The following is a 19,678-nucleotide window of genomic DNA, read 5'->3' on the forward strand; positions in this document are numbered from 1 at the left end:
TGGTATATCTTTGGAGTGTATAAATACTCCGAAATTACCATCTCTTTTAAGGGTCTGAGCAGGTGGTGGAGTGGGTTAAGGCGTACCTCTTATGCCAGTTGCTGGAAGGCTTCTGTGCTGGCTAGGGTTCGAGTCTCCTGGTGGGAAAGTGTTCTAAAGTTGTATACTTCACTCTCGTGTTTAGGAGAGTTGTGCCTTAAGCATAGACAGTGTTCTCCCATATTAACAGGGACTGGATGAAAAAACGTAAAAATGACCCCTCACTTGCTCTAGTGCTCTTGGGAGGTGGTATATCTTTGGAGTGTATAAATACTCCGAAATTACCATCTCTTTTAAGGGTCTGAGCAGGTGGTGGAGTGGGTTAAGGCGTACCTGTTATGCCAGTTGCTGGAAGGCTTCTGTGCTGGCTAGGGTTCGAGTCTCCTGGTGGGAAAGTGTTCTAAAGTTGTATTCTTCACTCTCGTGTTTAGGAGAGTTGTGCCTTATATATATATATATATATATATATATATATATATATATATATATATATATATATATATATATATATATATATATATATAATATATATTATATATATATTATATATATATATATATATATATATATATATATATATATATACAGTATCCACTCAATTTAACAGCCTATATGGGGCTGAGCCCAAGTCGTTATTTACGGAGCTCCGTTATTTCCGACGTTAAGTCGGGTCGGGTAATTTTTCAAGTAACATTCAGGTAGGATATATTTTACACTGTATAACTAAAATTAAATAAAGTTCATTGTGTAATTGCATTCCAATTTAGTGCACGGCCGACGATTAAGCCAGTTGCTGGCTGCTGCATGGATGATGTGTAAACACGCTCTGATCAAGTCCAGATGGGTGGGAAAAAATTGATTCATTCCTTTGTATTGAAAAATATTTCATGTATCAATCAGCGAGTTAATATTGTCTTAATAAAATTTTAGAGATGTGTTTTGATTTACCCTGAACAGTGCAGGTAATGTATTTTTAATGTTACGACACAGGCTGTGGCGGCCATGCCATAACAATGGCGATCGAGCCTTGTCACTGAGAGCTAGCCAAGACGAAATATTTTGAGCTCACCTTTTCTCTGCTGATGATAGAATATACATTTGCAGAGACTAATATGTAGCTTTTGTTGAAAAAAAACAACTAATATCTTGTAATACTATAATAAAATTGGTAAATTGACTGACTTTTAATGTTACAACACAGGCTGTGGCGGCCATGCCATAACAATGGCGATCGAGCCTTGTCACTGAGAGCTAGCCAAGACGAAATATTTTGAGCTCACCTTTTCTCTGCTGATGATAGAATATACATTTGCAGAGACTAATATGTAGCTTTTGTTGAAAAAAAAAAAATTAATATCTTGTAATACTATAATAAAATTGGTAAATTGACTTACTTTTAATGAAGCTGAAGATTACGAAGCTGTGATGATTACGTCATCCTCTGCAGCGCTTGTTTTATATGTACAATTATTTTCAGGCACTCACTTCACACAACAGCTAGCCTTACTACTAATTCACATGAGTTCTAATTCTACTTCACTATTGACAATTATTTCTACTGTATATTTACACTGTACAGTATCTTTTTGTCTAGGCTTAATTAATCATTAACACTTACAATACTGTACTCTATCAATACTTTTTACACTAATTTATATGCCTTTCAATCATATTTTATATCGTTAGTGGATGACTTGTCACGACTTGGTGGGAATTCAGCATCGGCGGGTGCAACATGGCTTGTAGAGCATTCGTTGCTGGCGGATGTTCCACGACTTGTCGATGGGAATTCAGCATCGGCGGGTGCAGCATGGCTTGTAGAGCATTCATTGCTGGCGGATGCTCCACGACTTGTCGATGGTAATTCAGCATCGACGGGTGCAGCATCGCTTGTCGACGAAGATTTTTCACGAACCGTTGAAATCATGAATTTATCTATTTTTGTCTGAATCTGATTTTCTCTGGCTAACGTTTTGAGACATTGCTTTAAGGCTGTAAGGTGTACATAAAAATTTCCAATAACCTCATGTTTACTTTTTATTGAATATTCAATGAGTTCCTCAACTTGTTCCAATCTTTTCTGATATCCGACACCTCTAGGCAGAGCCTCACCAACATCGTCCGAGTCATCATCAGAGTCATCAGAGTCATCAGAGTCATTTCCGAGAACACTTTGCGCAATCTGTTCTTCAGTTAACAATTCATAACCAGGATCGTAATCATTTTCTAACCATTCATTGATATCATTCACTTGTACACCCTGACCAGCTTGGAGCAACATTGTTCGGATCGTTTCTTCAAACCCTTCAAAATCATTGGCTTCATTTTCAAAACCTTCGAATTCACTATCAGATACTGCTGCTTCACATCTAGGCCTCTCTGTTAACAGTTTCTTCCATGAATTTGTTAGTGTGGTTTCTTTCACTTTATTCCAAAGCCTAGCCCAGTGGAATATTGCTTCCCTGATTGTGTACTTTTTTAGATTTTCTAGTGTTCTTTGAGCCCTTGTATCCTTTCCTGTCAATTCATCTTCCTCGCTAGGTAAAACAACTAAAACATCTTCAAGCATTGCTGTTTGGTACATACGTTTAGCAGCAAGGATAACACCTTGGTCCATGGGCTGGATCAAGGATGTTGTGTTTGGTGGAAGTGCCATGCATTTTATTCTGCCATCCCTTGAAATTAACTTGCTAATGGGATGAGCAGGAGCATTATCTAGCAGCAACAATGCCTTAACCTCACTGGCCTTTATTCCACATTTGTTGATCTGGAATTCTCTGACTTCTTTGCAAAAGTGGTTTTCAAACCAGTCCGTAAATATTATTTGATTAAACCATGATTTCTTAGAATTGTAATATATTACAGGTAATGCCTGCATTATATTTTTTAAGGCTCGAGGATTTTTAGACTTGCCTACCACGGCACATTTTGTCCTGTGAGAGGCATCAGCATTAGCACAAAGCAAGACTGAGAGCCGTTCCTTGCTTATCTTTCGTCCAGGAATATTTTCCTGCATCCTACTGGTTAAGGATGTACTTGGTACAGCTCGCCACATAAACCCAGTCTCATCAGCATTATATACTTGATATTTCCTTAAATTATTACTGACAATGTACTCGTTTAATTTAGCCTTGAATGAATCAACATTAGTGGGATCAGCACTTGACGCCTCACCAGAAATTTTTTTGGTGTTTGAAATGTTATGCCGAGCCTTAAATCTTCCAACCCACCCATCACTTGCACTGAAATCTTTTATACCTAATTGAATGGCAAGTTTACTTGCTGCAACTTTAAGCTCTTCAAATCTTATTGCCATGCCAATTGTGCGGTGCTGAATAAACCACTTATACACTGCAGCATCCAATTGTGGATACTGACCAGACTTTACTGTTTTTCTCGAACATGCAGCACCAGAAGTAGCACACTCTGTTGTGCTCACATATTTTAATAGAGTATCCTTCTGTTTCTTGATGTCACTTACTGTACTTTTCCCGATGTTAAACTCTGCTGCTGCTCGTGCATGAGAATATCCTTTATCAAGTTTCTTAATTAACTCCAGCTTCTGTGCAACCGTCAGGCGCTTCCTTTGGGTAACTTTTGGCATTTTGTAAATTAAAAAGATCACAATTACAGTACAGTAATATCCTTCACAATTGAAGCTAGCCGCGCGAGTTCACGGTAAACAATGGGAACACATGGCCCGTCGGAGTACATACTAGGTCCGTGGGAAAAAAAATACCTAGTGCCTATACATACTATAAAAGGTATTTAATAAGAAAACAAAGACTTTTGCTTAATAAAAACTGTTTCAAAATATTTTATTAATAATAATTTACAATTTTCTTCATTAAAGTGAATCATTTTAAAAGAAAATTAAGATGTAATATATGACTCTGGACGATCCAGGTCGGTGGCGGCCTGGTCGCCATGTGAGGGGACGCTGATGCCACAACAAACCCAATACCGACTGTCGGTAATATCGACCGCAGACCGGTATAGCAGGCTCTAGCTACTGGGCTCCCAAACCGGTCGTTAATACCAGCAGATCGGTATAAAAGAGGCCGTTAAATTGAGTGGATACTGTATATATATATATATATTATATATATATTATATATATATATATATATATATATATATATATATATATATATATATATATATATATATATATATATATATATATATATAATTACCCAGGGCCAAACACTATTTCCTTGTGTAAATTCATACATCGCTGTAAAAATGTATACAATGTCACGAAACAGAGATTTAGGTAAATGTATAGAGAAGGAAATGTAAAAGACATTGCTGAAAACCTTTATCTGTAGCAGTCCGAATCATTATCCCTTTTCCCTTCATCTTCCCCTTCCTTCCCTCCCCCTCACCCTCTCTTCCTCTCTCCCTCTCTTCTCTACAAACTTTTGTATTTTCTCCCCATCAAACAGTGGCTGTCAATATAGTTGGGAAAACATTAAATCAGCATTTACATGAGATGAAGTTAGGGTGCCCTTATTACACTGAGTCTCCGTTAAATGACGAATCTGAGTTATTAATATAAGTGCAATAGTGTAATTTGGCATTACATATCAAGGCTGTTCTCTCTCCTTGTGGCCACCTGCTGACTCTAGGCTTACTGCTCTGTGGCCACCTGCTGGCTCTAGGCTTAGTGCTCTGTGGCCACCTGGTGACTCTAGGCTTACTGCTCTGTGGCTACTTACTGCCTCTAGACTTACTGCTCTGTGGCCACCTGCTGGCTCTAGGCTTACTGCTCTGTGGCCACCTGCTGGCTCTAGGCTTACTGCTCTGTGGCGCCCTGCTGGCTCTAGGCTTACTGCTCTGTGGCCACCTGCTGGCGCTAGGCTTACTGTTCTGTGGCCACCTGCTGGCTCTAGGCTTACTGCTCTGTGGCCACCTGCTGGCTCTAGGCTTACTGCTCTGTGGCCACCTGCTGGCTCTAGGCTTACTGCTCTGTGGCCACCTGCTGGCTCTAGGCTTACTGCTCTGTGGCCACCTGACCGTAACACTAACATTAAAAATCACCTGTTGAATGGTTAAATTTTGACAACTACTGGCCTCGGAACAGGGTACACAGTAGCTGAATGTCCCCAACACTAACAAATGCGACGATCACCGTATTACACAGTAGATATATGATCCCAGCCCGCTGCCGACAGCAAAGTTTAATGGATGCTTTGTGCACTCAAAATTTTAAAACTTTCAGCATTAATTAAGGAATAAGTGTCTTTTTATATAAGTAAAATAAAATTACAGAAAATAAATACAGTAAAATTTTATGTTAAATTTATACATGTGTTTACAAATTTAAAAAAATAATTATAGCCTTTTTTTTAATCTCATATTAACGTAAAAGTTTTATATTAAAATATTTTCTTGTCGTTACCTAATCAAATTTAAAAGGTAATAATTATTAATATCCTGCACACATATGGTCGTGGTTTTCTATACCGATTTAATGGGTAATTGTTTAATTGAATTTTTTTATGTTTCATTCTAACAAAAATAGTTTTAATATTATGAATACCTTATTAATATCCCCTTTGTGTACCGTATTCTTAGGCCACTGTCACAGTCGTCAGTAAGTGGGGATCACTTAGCTACTGGGTACCATTCCTTCCTTCCATTCCACCCTCCACCCTACAACCTTCCCAGTCCTATCCCAAATCCTTATCCTGTAACGGGATGCAGGTTTTGCAGATGCAGTGCACACTGCATCAACACAGTGCAGTGTTGAGTGCAGAAATATTGAGATATTGTTATTGAATTCAAGAAACAACCAGAAAGCAAGTGTTTAACTGTGCCTTACAATGATCACTGCACTGAGCAGTGAGTCCATTCACATGTCAGGGTCCCCACATTCATGAGGGGTTCTGCTTAGTGCATGACGTCACTGGGGTCCTGCTTAGTGCATGACGTCACTGGGATTCCGATTAGTGCATGACGTCGCTGGGGTCCTGCTTACTGCATGAAGTCACTGGGGTTATGCTTAGTGCATTACGTCACTGGGGTCATGCTTAGTGCATGAAATCACTGGGTCCTGCTTAGTGCATAGCGTCATTCGGTTCCTGCTTAGTGCATGACGTCACTAGGGCCCTGCTTAGTGAATAACGTCACTAGGGTCCTGCTTAGTGCTTGACATCACTGGAGTCCTGCTTAGTGCATGACGTCACTGGGGTTATGCTTAGTGCATGACGTCACTGGGGTCCTGTTTAGTGCATGACGTCGCTGGGGTCCTGCTTAGTGCATGACGTCACTGTGGTTCTGCTTAGTGCATGACGTCACTGGGGTCCTGCTTGGTGCATGACGTCACTGGGGTCCTGCTTAGTGCATGACGTCACTGGGGTCCTGTTTAGTGCATGACGTCGCTGGGGTCCTGCTTAGAGCATGCCGTCACTGAGGTCCTGCTTAGAGCATGAAGACACTGGGATTAAGTACTCTGTGACCACCTGCTGGCTGTATGCTTAGTGCAATGTGGCCACCTGACCAAAACACCAACAACAAGAAACACCAGCGTGACCAAAACACTAACAACAAGAAACACCAGAGTGACCAAAACACCAACAACAAGAAACACCAGCGTGACCAAAACACCAACAACAAGAAACACCAGCGTGACCAAAACACCAACAACAAGAAACACCAGCGTGACCAAAACACCAACAACAAGAAACACCAGCGTGACCAAAACACCAACAACAAGAAACACCAGCGTGACCAAAACACTATCAACAAGAAACACCAGCGTGACCAAAACACTATCAACAAGAAACACCAGCGTGACCAAAACACTATCAACAAGAAACACCAGCGTGACCAAAACACTAACAACAAGAAACAGCTGTTGAAAGGTGAGTTTCTGTATCAACCACTGGCCTCAGAACACGGTACACAGTAGCTAAGTGTCCCCCCACACTCTAACAACTGTGACAACCACTGTAGTACACAGTATCTAAGTTATACCTTCTCACGATCGAAAGTAAAGTTTAATCTTTTGCGTGTATATTGTACACATAACGTTTTATAAATTTGTATTGGATGTGTAATAAAAGTAGTGCCTAAACATATAAATAATTTTTTCGTACAAATTTTTTTTTTAATTTTGTGCTAAAATAAAAACAATTAAATAACACAAAACAAAATTTAAACTGATTTTTTTTAAATTGTATATTGTTAAACAAACCCTATTATCAATATTTTTGTAACGATTTAATTATATTTAAGTAATAAATAATAATAAAATGCTTTTCCTTCCACACTATCAAGGTTGGTCGGGGTTTCCTGTACTACCTTTATGGGTAACTTTTATATTCAATAATTCATACGTTTCATTCTAACAGAAATTTTGTGTTGATACTCTGAATACCCTATTAATATCCCCATTGTGTACCATATTCTAAGGCCACTGTCACAGTCGTCAGTAAGTGGGGATCACTTAGCTACTTGGCACCATTCCTTCCTCCACCACCTCCTTTGCCGTCCTATCCCAAATCCTTATCCTGTTATTGGATGCAGTGTCTAACAACATAACCAGTCCAGGTTATGGTGTGGCTGAGGGCGTGGAGGCTGGTGTTGATGTTGTTCAGGGCCTTGTTGAGGTTGGTGATGCAGTGCCTGGTTATGGTTATGTTGTGGCTGAGGGTGTGGAGGCTGGTGTTGATGTTGTTCAGGGCCTTGTTGAGGTTGGTGATGCAGTGCCTGGTTATGGTTATGTTGTGGCTGAGGGTGTGGAGGCTGGTGTTGATGTTGTTCAGGGCCTTGTTGAGGTTGGTGATGCAGTGCCTGGTTATGGTTATAACAATAAGCACTACAATAAACAGCATGGAAATGATAGATCCAGACAACTTCTTTATGCGTGATATCCAAACTTCTGTAAACATAATTGATATCAACACGAGCGAGACAGATTTTGCAAGAGAAATTGTCAACAAGCCCATGCACTCAGCCCCGGGTCCAGACTCATGGAATTCAATATTTATAATGAAATATTTTTCTAAACTGTATTCTAAACTAAAAAATGAGTTAGAAGCATGATGATGTTGCAACACGTCTTCCTACTTGTTACACTGCAACATTGTTCAGATTTTGGACATTTCTTTCTCATTCACTTGCTATGTAGTATTTAAGTACGGGTTAAAGGGAAGATTGCGACGCCGTTGTCAAGGAGACATCACCCTCCTCCTCCTCTTGACTGATGTTTACACAATTACGCCATTCACCGCTGTTCATTCACCGAATTCAAGAAACAACCAGAAAGCAGGTGTTTAACAGTGACTAACAATTATCACTGCAAACAGTAGTGAATCCATTCTTATGTCAGAGTCCTCACATTCATGAGGGGTCCTGTTTAATGCATGACGTCACGGGTCCTGTTTAATGCATGACGCCACTGGGTCCATGTTTATTGCATGACGTGACTAGTCCTGCTTAGTGCATGATGTCACTGGGGTCCTGCTTAGTGCATGACATCACTGGGGTCCTGCTTAATCCATGACGTCACTAGGCTCGTGCTTAGTGCATGACGTCACTGGGGTCCTGCTTAATCCATGACGTCACTGGGCTCGTGCTTAGTGCATGACGTCACTGGGGTCCTGCTTAGTGCATGACGTCACTTGGATCCTGCCTAGTGCATGACTTCACTGGGGTCCTGCTTAGTGCATGACTTCACTGGGGGTCCTGCTTAGTGCATGACTTCATTGGGGTCCTGCTTAGTGCATGAATTTACTGGGGTCCTGCTTAGTTTAAGACGTCATTGGGGTCCTGCTTGGTGCATGCCATCACTGGAGTCCTGCTTAGTGCATAACATCACTAGGGTCCTGTTTAAAGCATGCCGTCACTGAGGTCCTGCTTAGTGCATGACGTCACTGTGATCCTGCTTAGTGCATGACGTCACTGAGGTCCTGCTTAGTGCATGACGTCACTGGATTCCTGCTTAATCTATGACGTCACTGGGATCGTGGCTAGTGCATGACGTCACTGGGGTCCTGCTTAGTGCATGACGTCACAGAGGTCCTGCTTAGTGCATGACGTCACTAGGGTCCTGCTTAGTTCATGACATCACAGGGGTCCTGTGTAGTGCATGACGTTACTGGGATCATGCTTAGTACATGACATCACTGGAGTCCTGGTGAGTGCATGACGTCACTGGGATTAAGTACTCTGTGGCCACCTGAACAAAACACTAACAACAAGAAACACCAGCGAGACCAAAACAACAACAAGAAACACCTGTTGAAAAGTGAGTTTCTGTGACAATCACGGACCTCAGAACATGGTACACAGTAGCTAAGTGTCCCCCACTCTAACAACTGCGACGACTAGTGTAGTAGACAGTCTCTAAGTGATCCCTAATCACTGCATAGTTTAATGTGTATAATGTTTCCTAAAAATTTTTGTGTTCTCAACTCCATAACTAATATAACTAAAAGTTTCTTTTTATATAAATTAAATTATTTGACTAAAAATTTATGTAAAAAATTTTGTGTTAAAATTCTTAAAACTTTATACGAAATAGAAAATAACTAAAAAGATTTTATTTACTTTTATATTAGTAGTAAAATTTTTATATCAATATTTTTCATGATACAAAATGTTTGTATTTAATAAATAATAAATATTACCTTGCTTATCCTCTCACACACAAATCATTGAATTGTCGTGATTTTCTATACCTCTTTAATGATTAACTTTTATATTTAAATTTTTTTTTTCTTTTTTACCAGAAATTTTATGTTGATACTTTCAATGCCTTATTAATATCCGCTTTGTGTACCATATTCTTAGTCCATTGTCAAAGTTGTCAGTAAGTAAGGATAACTTAGCTGCTGGGCACCAATCCTTCCTCCCCCCCGTCCAATCCCTAATCCTTATCTTGTAATTGGATGCAGTGCCTGGTTATGGTTATGTTGTGGCTGAGGGTGTGGAGGCTGATGTTGATGTTGTTCAGGGCCTTGTTGAGGTTGGTGATGCAGTGCCAGGTTATGGTTATGTTGTGGCTGAGGGTGTGGAGGCTGGTGTTGATGTTGTTCAGGGCCTTGTTGAGGTTAGTGGTGCAGTGCCTGGTTATGGTTATAACAATAAACTGCATGAAAGTGGAAGATCCGGAAAACTTCATTATTGTATTATCCAAACTCTTGTAAAAATAATTGATATCAACACGAGCGAGGCAGATTTTGCAAGAGAAATTGTCAACATCTCCATGCACTCGGCCCGGGTCCAGACTCAAGGAATTCAATATTTATAATGAAATATTATTCTAAGCTATAAAAGGAGTTTAAAAACATGATATTGCAACATCATATGATACTTAGGTCATAGAGTTAAGAAGCATGATGATGTTGCAGCTTATCCTAATATTTGAGCATAGAGTTTAGAAGCAAGAAGATGTTGCAACATATCCTAATATTTGATCATAGAGTGTAGAAGCATGATGATGTTGCAACATGTCCTAATACTTGGTCATAGAATTTAGAAGCATGATGATGTTGCAACATATCCTAATCCTGGATCATAGAGCTTAGAAGGAAGATGACCGATGACGTTGCAACATATCTTAATACTTCGATCATAGTGTTAGGAAACATGATGGTGTTGCAACACGTCTTCCTACTTGTTATACTTCAACATTGTTCAGGTTTTGGACATTTCTTTCTCATTCACCTGTTATATAGTATTTAAATACTGGTTAAAAGAAAGATGCGACGCCGTTGTCATGGAGACATCCCTCCTCCTCCTGACTGATGTTTACACATTTAAGCCATAAACTGCATACATGTCCTGTTTTATGCCCTCCAAAAGAAGCAAACAGTCGGGTTTGTCATATAGGAAACTGGGCCTTCAGGTAAGAATTCATCGTCTAAATGTCGCCTGTATCTGTGTGAGGAGCGAGGTGGTTGAGAGATGGTGTTGGGTCGCAGAGGGAGAGAGAGAGAGAGCCTCGACTCCCTGCCTTGGAAGCTCAAGGAAATAAATGATAGATTTTACAGGATGTGTTCTGAGATCATTGGGGGTGGAGAGTCCTCAAAGGAAATTTGAAAGTGATTGATGGACAACGAGTGTTTTCATGTCCACTAATTCAGTAGTGAATAAGATAATATTAATGTAAGAAATGAATGCGTAATTACACAAAAAATTCTCATCGTCCCAAAAATAATGCTTCCTCTTTATCTTCAAAGCAATTGATTCTCAATGTTGCAAGGAGTATAGATTATCTGGAGGCATGAAGAGAGGGAAGATGGATGTCCTGTCGAGGGGAGACTAGGTAATCTTGCTCTACAGTTGCATTGATCAGCTGAAGAAGAATTTGGGTTGCTGTAAACGTCATAGACTTGTCAACCATAGAGTGTACCTAACTGAGTGCTTCATGCAAAGTTCTTCAGCTATGTCTGACGTCGTTGTATATCTTTATCTGTCGATCATGTCAGTGTTGCTGGTCAGCATACCTCAGGTGATGGTCTAGTTGTGTGCAGAAATGTTGTGTTATTGGGATACAGTTCCTGGTTATGTTGTGGCTGAGGGTGTGGAGGCTGGTGTGGATATTGTTCAGGGCCTTGTTGAGGTTGGTGATGCAGTGCCTGGTTATGGTTATCTTGTGGCTGAGGGTGTGGAGGCTGGTGTTGATGTTGTTCAGGGCCTTGTTGAGGTTGGTGATGATGTGTCTGGTTATGGTTATGTTGTGGCTGAGGGTGTGGAGGCTGGTGTTGATGTTGTTCAGGGCCTTGTTGAGGTTGGTGATGCAGTGCCTGGTTATGGTTATGTTGTGGCTGAGGGTGTGGAGGCTGGTGTTGATGTTGTTCAGGGCCTTGCTGAGGTTAGTGATGCAGTGCCTGGTTATGGTTATGTTGTGGCTGAGGGTGTGGAGGCTGGTGTTGATGTTGTTCAGGGCCTTGTTGAGGTTGGTGATGCAGTGCCTGGTTATGGTTATGTTGTGGCTGAGGGTGTGGAGGCTGGTGTTCATGTTGTTCAGGGCCTTGTTGAGGTTGGTGATGCAGTGCCTGGTTATGGTTATAACAATAAAGACTTCGATAAATAGCATGAAAGTGGTAGATCCGGACAACTTCTTTATGCGTGATATCCAAACTCCTGTAAATATAATTTATATCAACACGAGCATAGTAGAATTTGCAAGAGAAATTGGCAACATGCCAATGCACTCAGCCCCGGGTTTCAACTCATGGAATTCAATATTTATAAAGAAATATTTTACTAAACTAAAAAAAAAGTTTAGAACCTTGATAATGCAAAATATCCTAATACTTAGGTCATAGAGTTTAGAAGCATGATGATGTTGCAACACGTCTTCCTACTTGTTTCACTTCAACATTGTTCAGATTTTGGACATTTCTTTCTCATTCACTTGTTATATAGTATTTAAATACCGGTTAAAGGGAAGATGCGACGCCGTTGTCATGGAGACATCACCCCTCCTCCTCCTCCTGAGTGATGTTTACACATTTACGCCATAAACTGCATATATGTCATATTTTATGCCCTCCAAAGGAAGCAAACAGCCGGGTTTGTCATTTAAGAAACTGGGCTTTTAGGGGAGAATTCATCGTCTAAATGTCACCTGTATCTGTGTGAGGAGCGAGGTGTTTGAGAGATGGTGTTGGGTGGCAGAGGGAGAGAGAGAGAGCCTCGACCACCTGCCTTTTGAAACTCAAGGAAATATATGATAGATTTTACAAGACCTGTTCTGAGATCGGGGGGTGGGGGGGGGTCCTCTAAGCAGATTTGAAAGTGATTAATGGACAACGAGTGTTTTCATGTCCACTAATTCAGTAGTGATTTAGATGCAGGCGATGAGTCACAACGTGGCTGAAATATGTTGACCAGTCCACACACTAGAAAGTGAAGGGACGACGACGTTTCGGTCCGTCCTGGACCATTCTCTAGTCGATTAGCTAGTGATTCAGATAATATTAAAGCAAGAAATAAATGAGTAGTTACACTAAAAATTGAAGTCTTCCCTAAGTTAATGTTTCCTCTTCATCTTTAAAGCAATTGATTCTCACAATGTTGCAAGAAGTATAGATTACATCGAGGCATGAAGAGAGGGAAGATGGATGTCCTGTCGAGGGGAAACTAGGTAATCTTGCACCGCAGTTGCATTGATCAGCTGAAGAAGAAGTAGAGTTGGTGTAAACGTCTTAGACCTGTCAACCATAGAGTGTACCTGAGTGTTTGATGTAAAGTGCTTCAGCTATGTCTGATGTCCGTGTATATATATATCTGTCGAGCATGTCAGTGTTGCTGGTGAGCATACGTTTGGTGATGGTCTGGTTGTGTGCATAAATATTAAATATTGTGTTATTGCTGTTGAATTGAAGTAACAACCAGAAAGCAGGTGTTTAACAGTGCCTTATAATGATCAAAGCAAAGAGCAGTGAGTCCATTCGCATGTCAGAGTCCTTACAATCATGAGGGGTCCTGCTTAGTGCATGACGTCACTGGGGTCCTGCTCAGTGCATGATGTCCCTGGGGTTCTGCTTAGTGCATGACGTCACTGGGGTCCTGCTTAGTGCATGACGTCACTGGTCTCCTCTCACTAGCTGTCAGTACTTGGTCACGTGACCCTAAATGGGTCACTGAGTACTGTGAAGTTGTTCTACTTTACACCATCGTGTTTAACGGAAATAATTCATTAACATACAGAGCCTGACACCAACCTCATTACATAATACACTGTAATATTACAGCCAATTTTCCTGGGTAACGTGTCAAGCCGTCCTCCTAATAGAACGTTGCATTTTGACGTATAGTCTACCCAAGACCAAAAGAAGTTTTTTTTTATATTTATTTTTACATGCAAAGCATGCAACTTAAATACAATAAAAACAACACAGAATACAGAACAGAACAAACGAAAACAATAGACCACCGGCCAGAAGGGCCGATAACATTTCACAATAAACCACAAACACGATAAAGGCATAGAAAAATACAGCATACAACAAGGCACAAAGTAGAATACAATGGCAAACTAGCAAGCACAGTAACATCACAAAGCAAAACCGTCATAAAACAAAACATACATCAAAGGCACAACAGGGAACATAACAGTACAATCACAATACATTCCAAACAAAACATAAAGAACAAACATGTACAACAGGTAAAGCACGCCATAACAAACAGAAGGCAAAACAAAATGGCACAACCGAACAAAGAGCACTCGCCAACAGCCTGAAGGGCACACAATATGACATACACAAGAGCATACGACATCCACAACCGAATACACAAATACACAGGAACCGCACACCCACCCACCAGCCATACAAAGAAAACCTACAACATACACCGGAGCACGCAGGAACCGGGAAACAAAACCCACCCCACCCACTCACACACACACACACCCCATCCTCACCGCACACAACAGGAAACACAGAATACACAGAAATCATTTGCGAGGAACAGCGTGAGAAATGTACTTCTCCGGGAAAACAGCGGAAGGATACTTCTTCTTGCAAGCCTCCCAGACTAAATCTTCAATGTCGGTAGGGTTTTTGATCCATCATAAACTCAGGAACATCGATATCGGGCGGCATCGGCCAACGCCCTAGGTCACTGACGCAAGTCGCATAACGAGGCCGGGGAGCGCCATCCACGCCCATCGAGGAAGCAGACGACACTGGAGAAGCGGACGAGGGCCGCCTAGACTGCCACGCCGTCGCACACATAGGAGCAGGGGCCGGACGACGAGACTGTAGCACCTCCATGGATACCGCAGGAGACACAGAAGAGACTGCTGGAGACGGAAGAGGCAACAAGACCGCTGCCGAGGAAACGGGTAACGAGGAAGGGGCTACAGAACTCTCAGAGCGAGCATCCTTTCACAACACCATCACCAGGCCACCCCTCTCACCACCAACCACAGCAGGGGGGAACCACCCCCCACGTAGAACCGGAGCCACCCCACGCAGGCAACGCACCTGAAGCAGGACCCTCGGACACCAGACCAGGAGGGGAGGCCGAAACGCCGGCACTGGCATCCTCAGGCAAGTGTACCTCCGCCACCACCATAGTGTGCACCACATCCGGAGCCACCCCACCGTCAACGGAAGGACGACACTCGTCTATGTCGCCAATTTCAGCCCACGCAGAAGAACGCCAGGAACGCTTAGGCTCGGGCTGCACATCATCAGACCCGGAGGCAGACTCAGCGACCCACGCAGCACTAGCCGGGCGAACCGACGCACGCCGCAGTACGGAAGCCTCCTCAACCACATGGGGCACCAGGCCAGGCACAGGAGGGAATGCTGGATCCACCCCAGCTCCCAGCACAGCCGGAACAGACGGCGAGGGTGCAGGGACCGGGACAGACACAGCAGAGGAAGAACTGGAAGACGAGGGGTCCGAGCAAACGGCAGTCGGAAGAGGCTCAGAGACACCAGCCGGAGCAGGCGGAGCACTAGGCGAGGACACAACCTCCGGAGGAGATGCGGCAACAACAGGGGGCGCAACAGGCGGAGCAACAGCTGATACAGAGGGCACCTCCTCAGCCGAAGAGACGTCCACACCCACCGAATCATCCCCCACAGGAAGGGGCGGAAAATCCTTCTCACTGAAGAGATTCGCCGGTGCAACAGCAGGCGCAGAACAGGCAGCAGCCTGATGGCCCAAAAGACCACAATGGTAACACGTTCGCGGCTGGCGGGCGTAAAACACCCGAACGTTGTACCCCATAATGCGCACAGAGGACGGAATATCCGCCCGGAGTCTCATGCCCAGGGTGCGAATATTAGACCTCACACCCTTAAGAGGACTAGAAGACACCACGTTCACCCTCACACTATAACTACCGCGCCAAACCGCCGAAATACCGCCGTAGCAGAGCCTCTGGAAACTCAAAGGGAGCCCCATGCACACTGATGTAAGTAAGTGCACCACTTCTATCCGAGAGGGTTACAGTGCCCGCACCATCCGGCAGGGGTAGTGTCCGCCCCTCGTATCGCCTGAGAAAATCGCGATACGCCACCTCCTTCGTGAACTTCACAATCGCCTTACGGGCCGTAAGGCGATTGTGAAGTTCAACTACCATCAACTGGTGTTGATGGTAGTTGGTAACGGCCAACTCGACCCCATAAATCTCAAACACAGGGACAGAGAACATTTCACAAGCCAGTGCAATCTCCAGGTAACCAGCCCGCACAGAGAACTCTAGTCCCACAGACTGAGCGCGGACGACAGGGGGTAGAGGGACCCCCATCGTAACGCCACGTCAGCACAGGCGAGCAGAGACACACCCACCCCCAACCAGCCGAAACTGGCAAACAACACCAACTGCTGGAGCGCCGATGCAACACGTCTGTCCCCTACCGAAGCTAGGGCCAGACCTCAGACCAAAAGAAGTCGTGGAAAACAGAAGCGGCTCGCGAAAGTGACATACTGTCCCGTTTTCTGTTATGGGTCTTCTGGTTGGTTAGGATAAGGGCACTTTAATACGACAGTTTCTTGACGTTTGGAAGCGTTAGGAGGATTAGCTGAATGTGTATTCTTTTCAAATTTGTTATGCTTCCAATGTAGGGGAAAAAATGGATATTATTGCATTTAAGCTTTAAATTGTGCCTTTGATCCTTGCCCTAGATATCTTCCGTAAACTCTCTAAGACAAGTTTCTAAAAAATAATAACGATTTTCTAGATTTTGGAGACATAAACAATTACAAAATATATATTACCCAACGCCAAAAACTGTTACATTGTATAAATTTTTACATCGCTGTAAAATTGCCTACAATGTCACAAAACAAAGTTTCAGGTAAGGGTAAAGAAAATACTTTGCTGAAAGCACTTATCTAAAGCAGCCCAAATCAGAACCCCTTTTGCGCTTCATCTTCTTCACCCTCTTCCCTTCTCATCCTTTCTTCTATACAAACCTCAGCATTTTCTTCCCATCAAACCAGAGCTGTTAATATTGATTGGGAAAACATTTACATAAGTTGATGTTAAGTTGCCTTTATTACACTTACAATACAATTTCCAATCAAGAATGTAGCACTCGGCGTAGGCAGTTAATGTAATCGTCTACAAGACGCTACAACTTCGACACAGAACAGGCAGCAGACTAGGACCTCATCGAGCTATACAACGCTCTCCTACATAGAGCTCCGCGACTCCGGTCACACTCAGCTCTTTGCTCTGCTCCAAGCTCCATCTCAACGTCAACGACACTGTTGTATCCAGGACTACTAAATAAATATGAAACTCACTAAAAACTGTGTATCTAATCTACCCAACAACCTAACATAATCGTACGTTACATTGGTAACGTACGATAACACCATCCACTTTATAGTTTTTTAAAATGTTTCATCTTATTTAAATAATATTTTTTTTTTAAATTATTAAAATAATAAAAGTTTTTGCTAAAATTTATAATTTAAGTACACTGTGGCCGCCTGCTCGCTCGAAGCTTATAGCTCTGTGGCCACTTGTTGGCTCTAGGCTTACTGCTCTATGGCCACTTGTTGGCTCAAGGTTTACGCTCTGTAACTACCTTTTGGCTCTAGGCTTAGTGCTCTATGATCAATTGTTGGCTCTAGGCTTAGTGCTATGTGGCCACCTGAACAAAATACAAATAACAAGAAACACCCTCGTGACCAAAACTGTGACGACCACTGTAGTACACAGTATCTCAGTGATCCCTACTCACTGAAGACTGTAAAGTTTGATGTGTACACTGTACACCATAAATTATTGCAATATTAAAACCTCCACTGGAACTATCAACAATATAGTCTCTAAACGTTTCATCTTATATAAATAATATTTTTTTATAAATTATTAAACAAGTAACATAGTTTTTGCTAAAATTGATAAATATCTTAATGCTTAAAAAAATTATTTGCTTTGCTTTTTATAATTTTATCTTGTTAATAAAATCGTAATATGAATATATTTGCAAAATACGAACTGTTGTATTTAAAAAGAAATAAATATTGACATCCTGCTCTTTCTCCCACACTTATAAGGTTGTCTGGTCGTGATTTTCTATACCGCCTTAATGGGTGACCTCAATATTCAAAATTTTTATGTTTCATTCCACAAGAAATTTTGTTTTGATATTTCGAATACCTTATTAAAATCCCGTTTGCGTATCGTATTCTTAGGCCACTGTCACAGTCATCAGTAAATGGGGATCACTTAGCTAATGGGCACCATTCGCTCCACCCCCCCCCCCCCACTCCTCCGTCCAATCCCAAATCCTTATCTTGCAATTTTATGCAGTGCCTGGTTATGGTTATGTTGTGGCTGAGGGTGTGGAGGCTGGTATTGATGTTGTTCAGGGCCTTGTTGTGGCTGGTGATGCAGTGCCTGGTTATAGTTATGTTGTGGCTGAGGGTGTGGAGGCTGGTGTTGATGTTGTTCAGGGCCTTGTTGAGGTTGGTGATGCAGTGCCTGGTTATAGTTATGTTGTGGCTGAGGGTGTGGAGGCTGGTGTTGATGTTGTTCAGGGCCTTGTTGAGGTTGGTGATGCAGTGCCTGGTTATGGTTATGTTGTGGCTGAGGGTGTGGAGGCTGGTGTTGATGTTGTTCAGGGCCTTGTTGAGGTTGGTGATGCAGTGCCTGGTTATAGTTATGTTGTGGCTGATGGTGTGGAGGCTGGTGTTGATGTTGTTCAGGGCCTTGTTGAGGTTGGTGATGCAGTGCCTGGTTATGGTTATGTTGTGGCTGAGGGTGTGGTGGCCGGTGTTGATGTTGTTTAGGGCCTTGTTGAGGTTGGTGATGCAGTGCCTGGTTATGGTTATTACAATAAACAGTGTAATGACCGCTTTACCCTGCCGTAATAACCGCGGCCTCTATTGTAATAACCCGATGTTCCCCAGTATTAATCCTGTTATCTTGTTATCTCTCGTGATCGTAATATATGCTCTCTGTTGTACATCACTGTCTCTCTCCACTCAATACCCCCAGCTTAACACTGTTACAGTCCAGTATGACCCCTCACTGGACTGCCACGTATGTAAGAGGAATATTAAATGAGGAAGATACACCAAGGACAAGGGTGATTCGCTGATTACTAATTATAAAATAAAAACCATTAAAGCACTGCCACCACCTTCCCGACCAACCATACCTGAATGTGTCTATCACCGATCCCCCAGGAAGGCAAGGAATCAGTAACCATGGGACTCCGGGTAATATGAATTTCAGTAATAAATTTTGGAAAATTAGTTTGTGTAATTTACGTTACTAATTTAAATCCAAGGGCAACTTTAGTATCGATTAATTGTTAGGAGAACCTGGGGGGCTTCCAATACAACACCTAAAAATGACAAAGTAGCAAAATATATCAAAGGGGAGTTAAGTGAATACCACTGGACAAGCTATACAATTTATTTTATGAAACATGTAAATTAAGACAATTTGAACACATCACCTATTCTATTTCCCTAGAGGCACAATGGATATTTACCGAGGACACAAAACTCAAGTGCTACGATACCTTAAATACCCGCACTACGGCCACGATGTTGATGGCTGCCCTCAGCCCCGAGGATACGGGCTTGCGGCCCTGTTCCTAATACACTCCCAAGACACACTGATGAAATTTAGTTTTTCCAACTTATTGCTGGGAAGGATTGCTCCTCCCACCATCTAATACAGCCCCAGGGC

At 42.3% G+C, this 19,678-nt stretch overlaps 1 protein-coding gene across 1 annotated transcript; it reads right to left on the minus strand.

Moving 5' to 3' along the window:
• Window positions 1-1,702: 1,702 nt before the first annotated feature.
• LOC138353703 (tigger transposable element-derived protein 7-like) lies at window positions 1,703-2,695 on the minus strand. Its single transcript, XM_069307086.1, has one exon. The coding sequence runs from the start codon at window positions 2,693-2,695 to the stop codon at window positions 1,703-1,705; it is 993 nt and encodes a 330-aa protein (XP_069163187.1).
• Between the last annotated feature and the right edge of the window lie 16,983 nt (window positions 2,696-19,678).

This window comes from Procambarus clarkii, chromosome 59 (genome assembly GCF_040958095.1).
Source record: "Procambarus clarkii isolate CNS0578487 chromosome 59, FALCON_Pclarkii_2.0, whole genome shotgun sequence".
Taxonomy (NCBI): domain Eukaryota; kingdom Metazoa; phylum Arthropoda; class Malacostraca; order Decapoda; family Cambaridae; genus Procambarus; species Procambarus clarkii.

What these genes read in the sequence shown, in the direction of transcription:
- LOC138353703 (XM_069307086.1), bottom strand. Translation starts at nt 2,695, where the DNA reads ATGGCACTTCCACCAAACACAACATCCTTGATCCAGCCCATGGACCAA.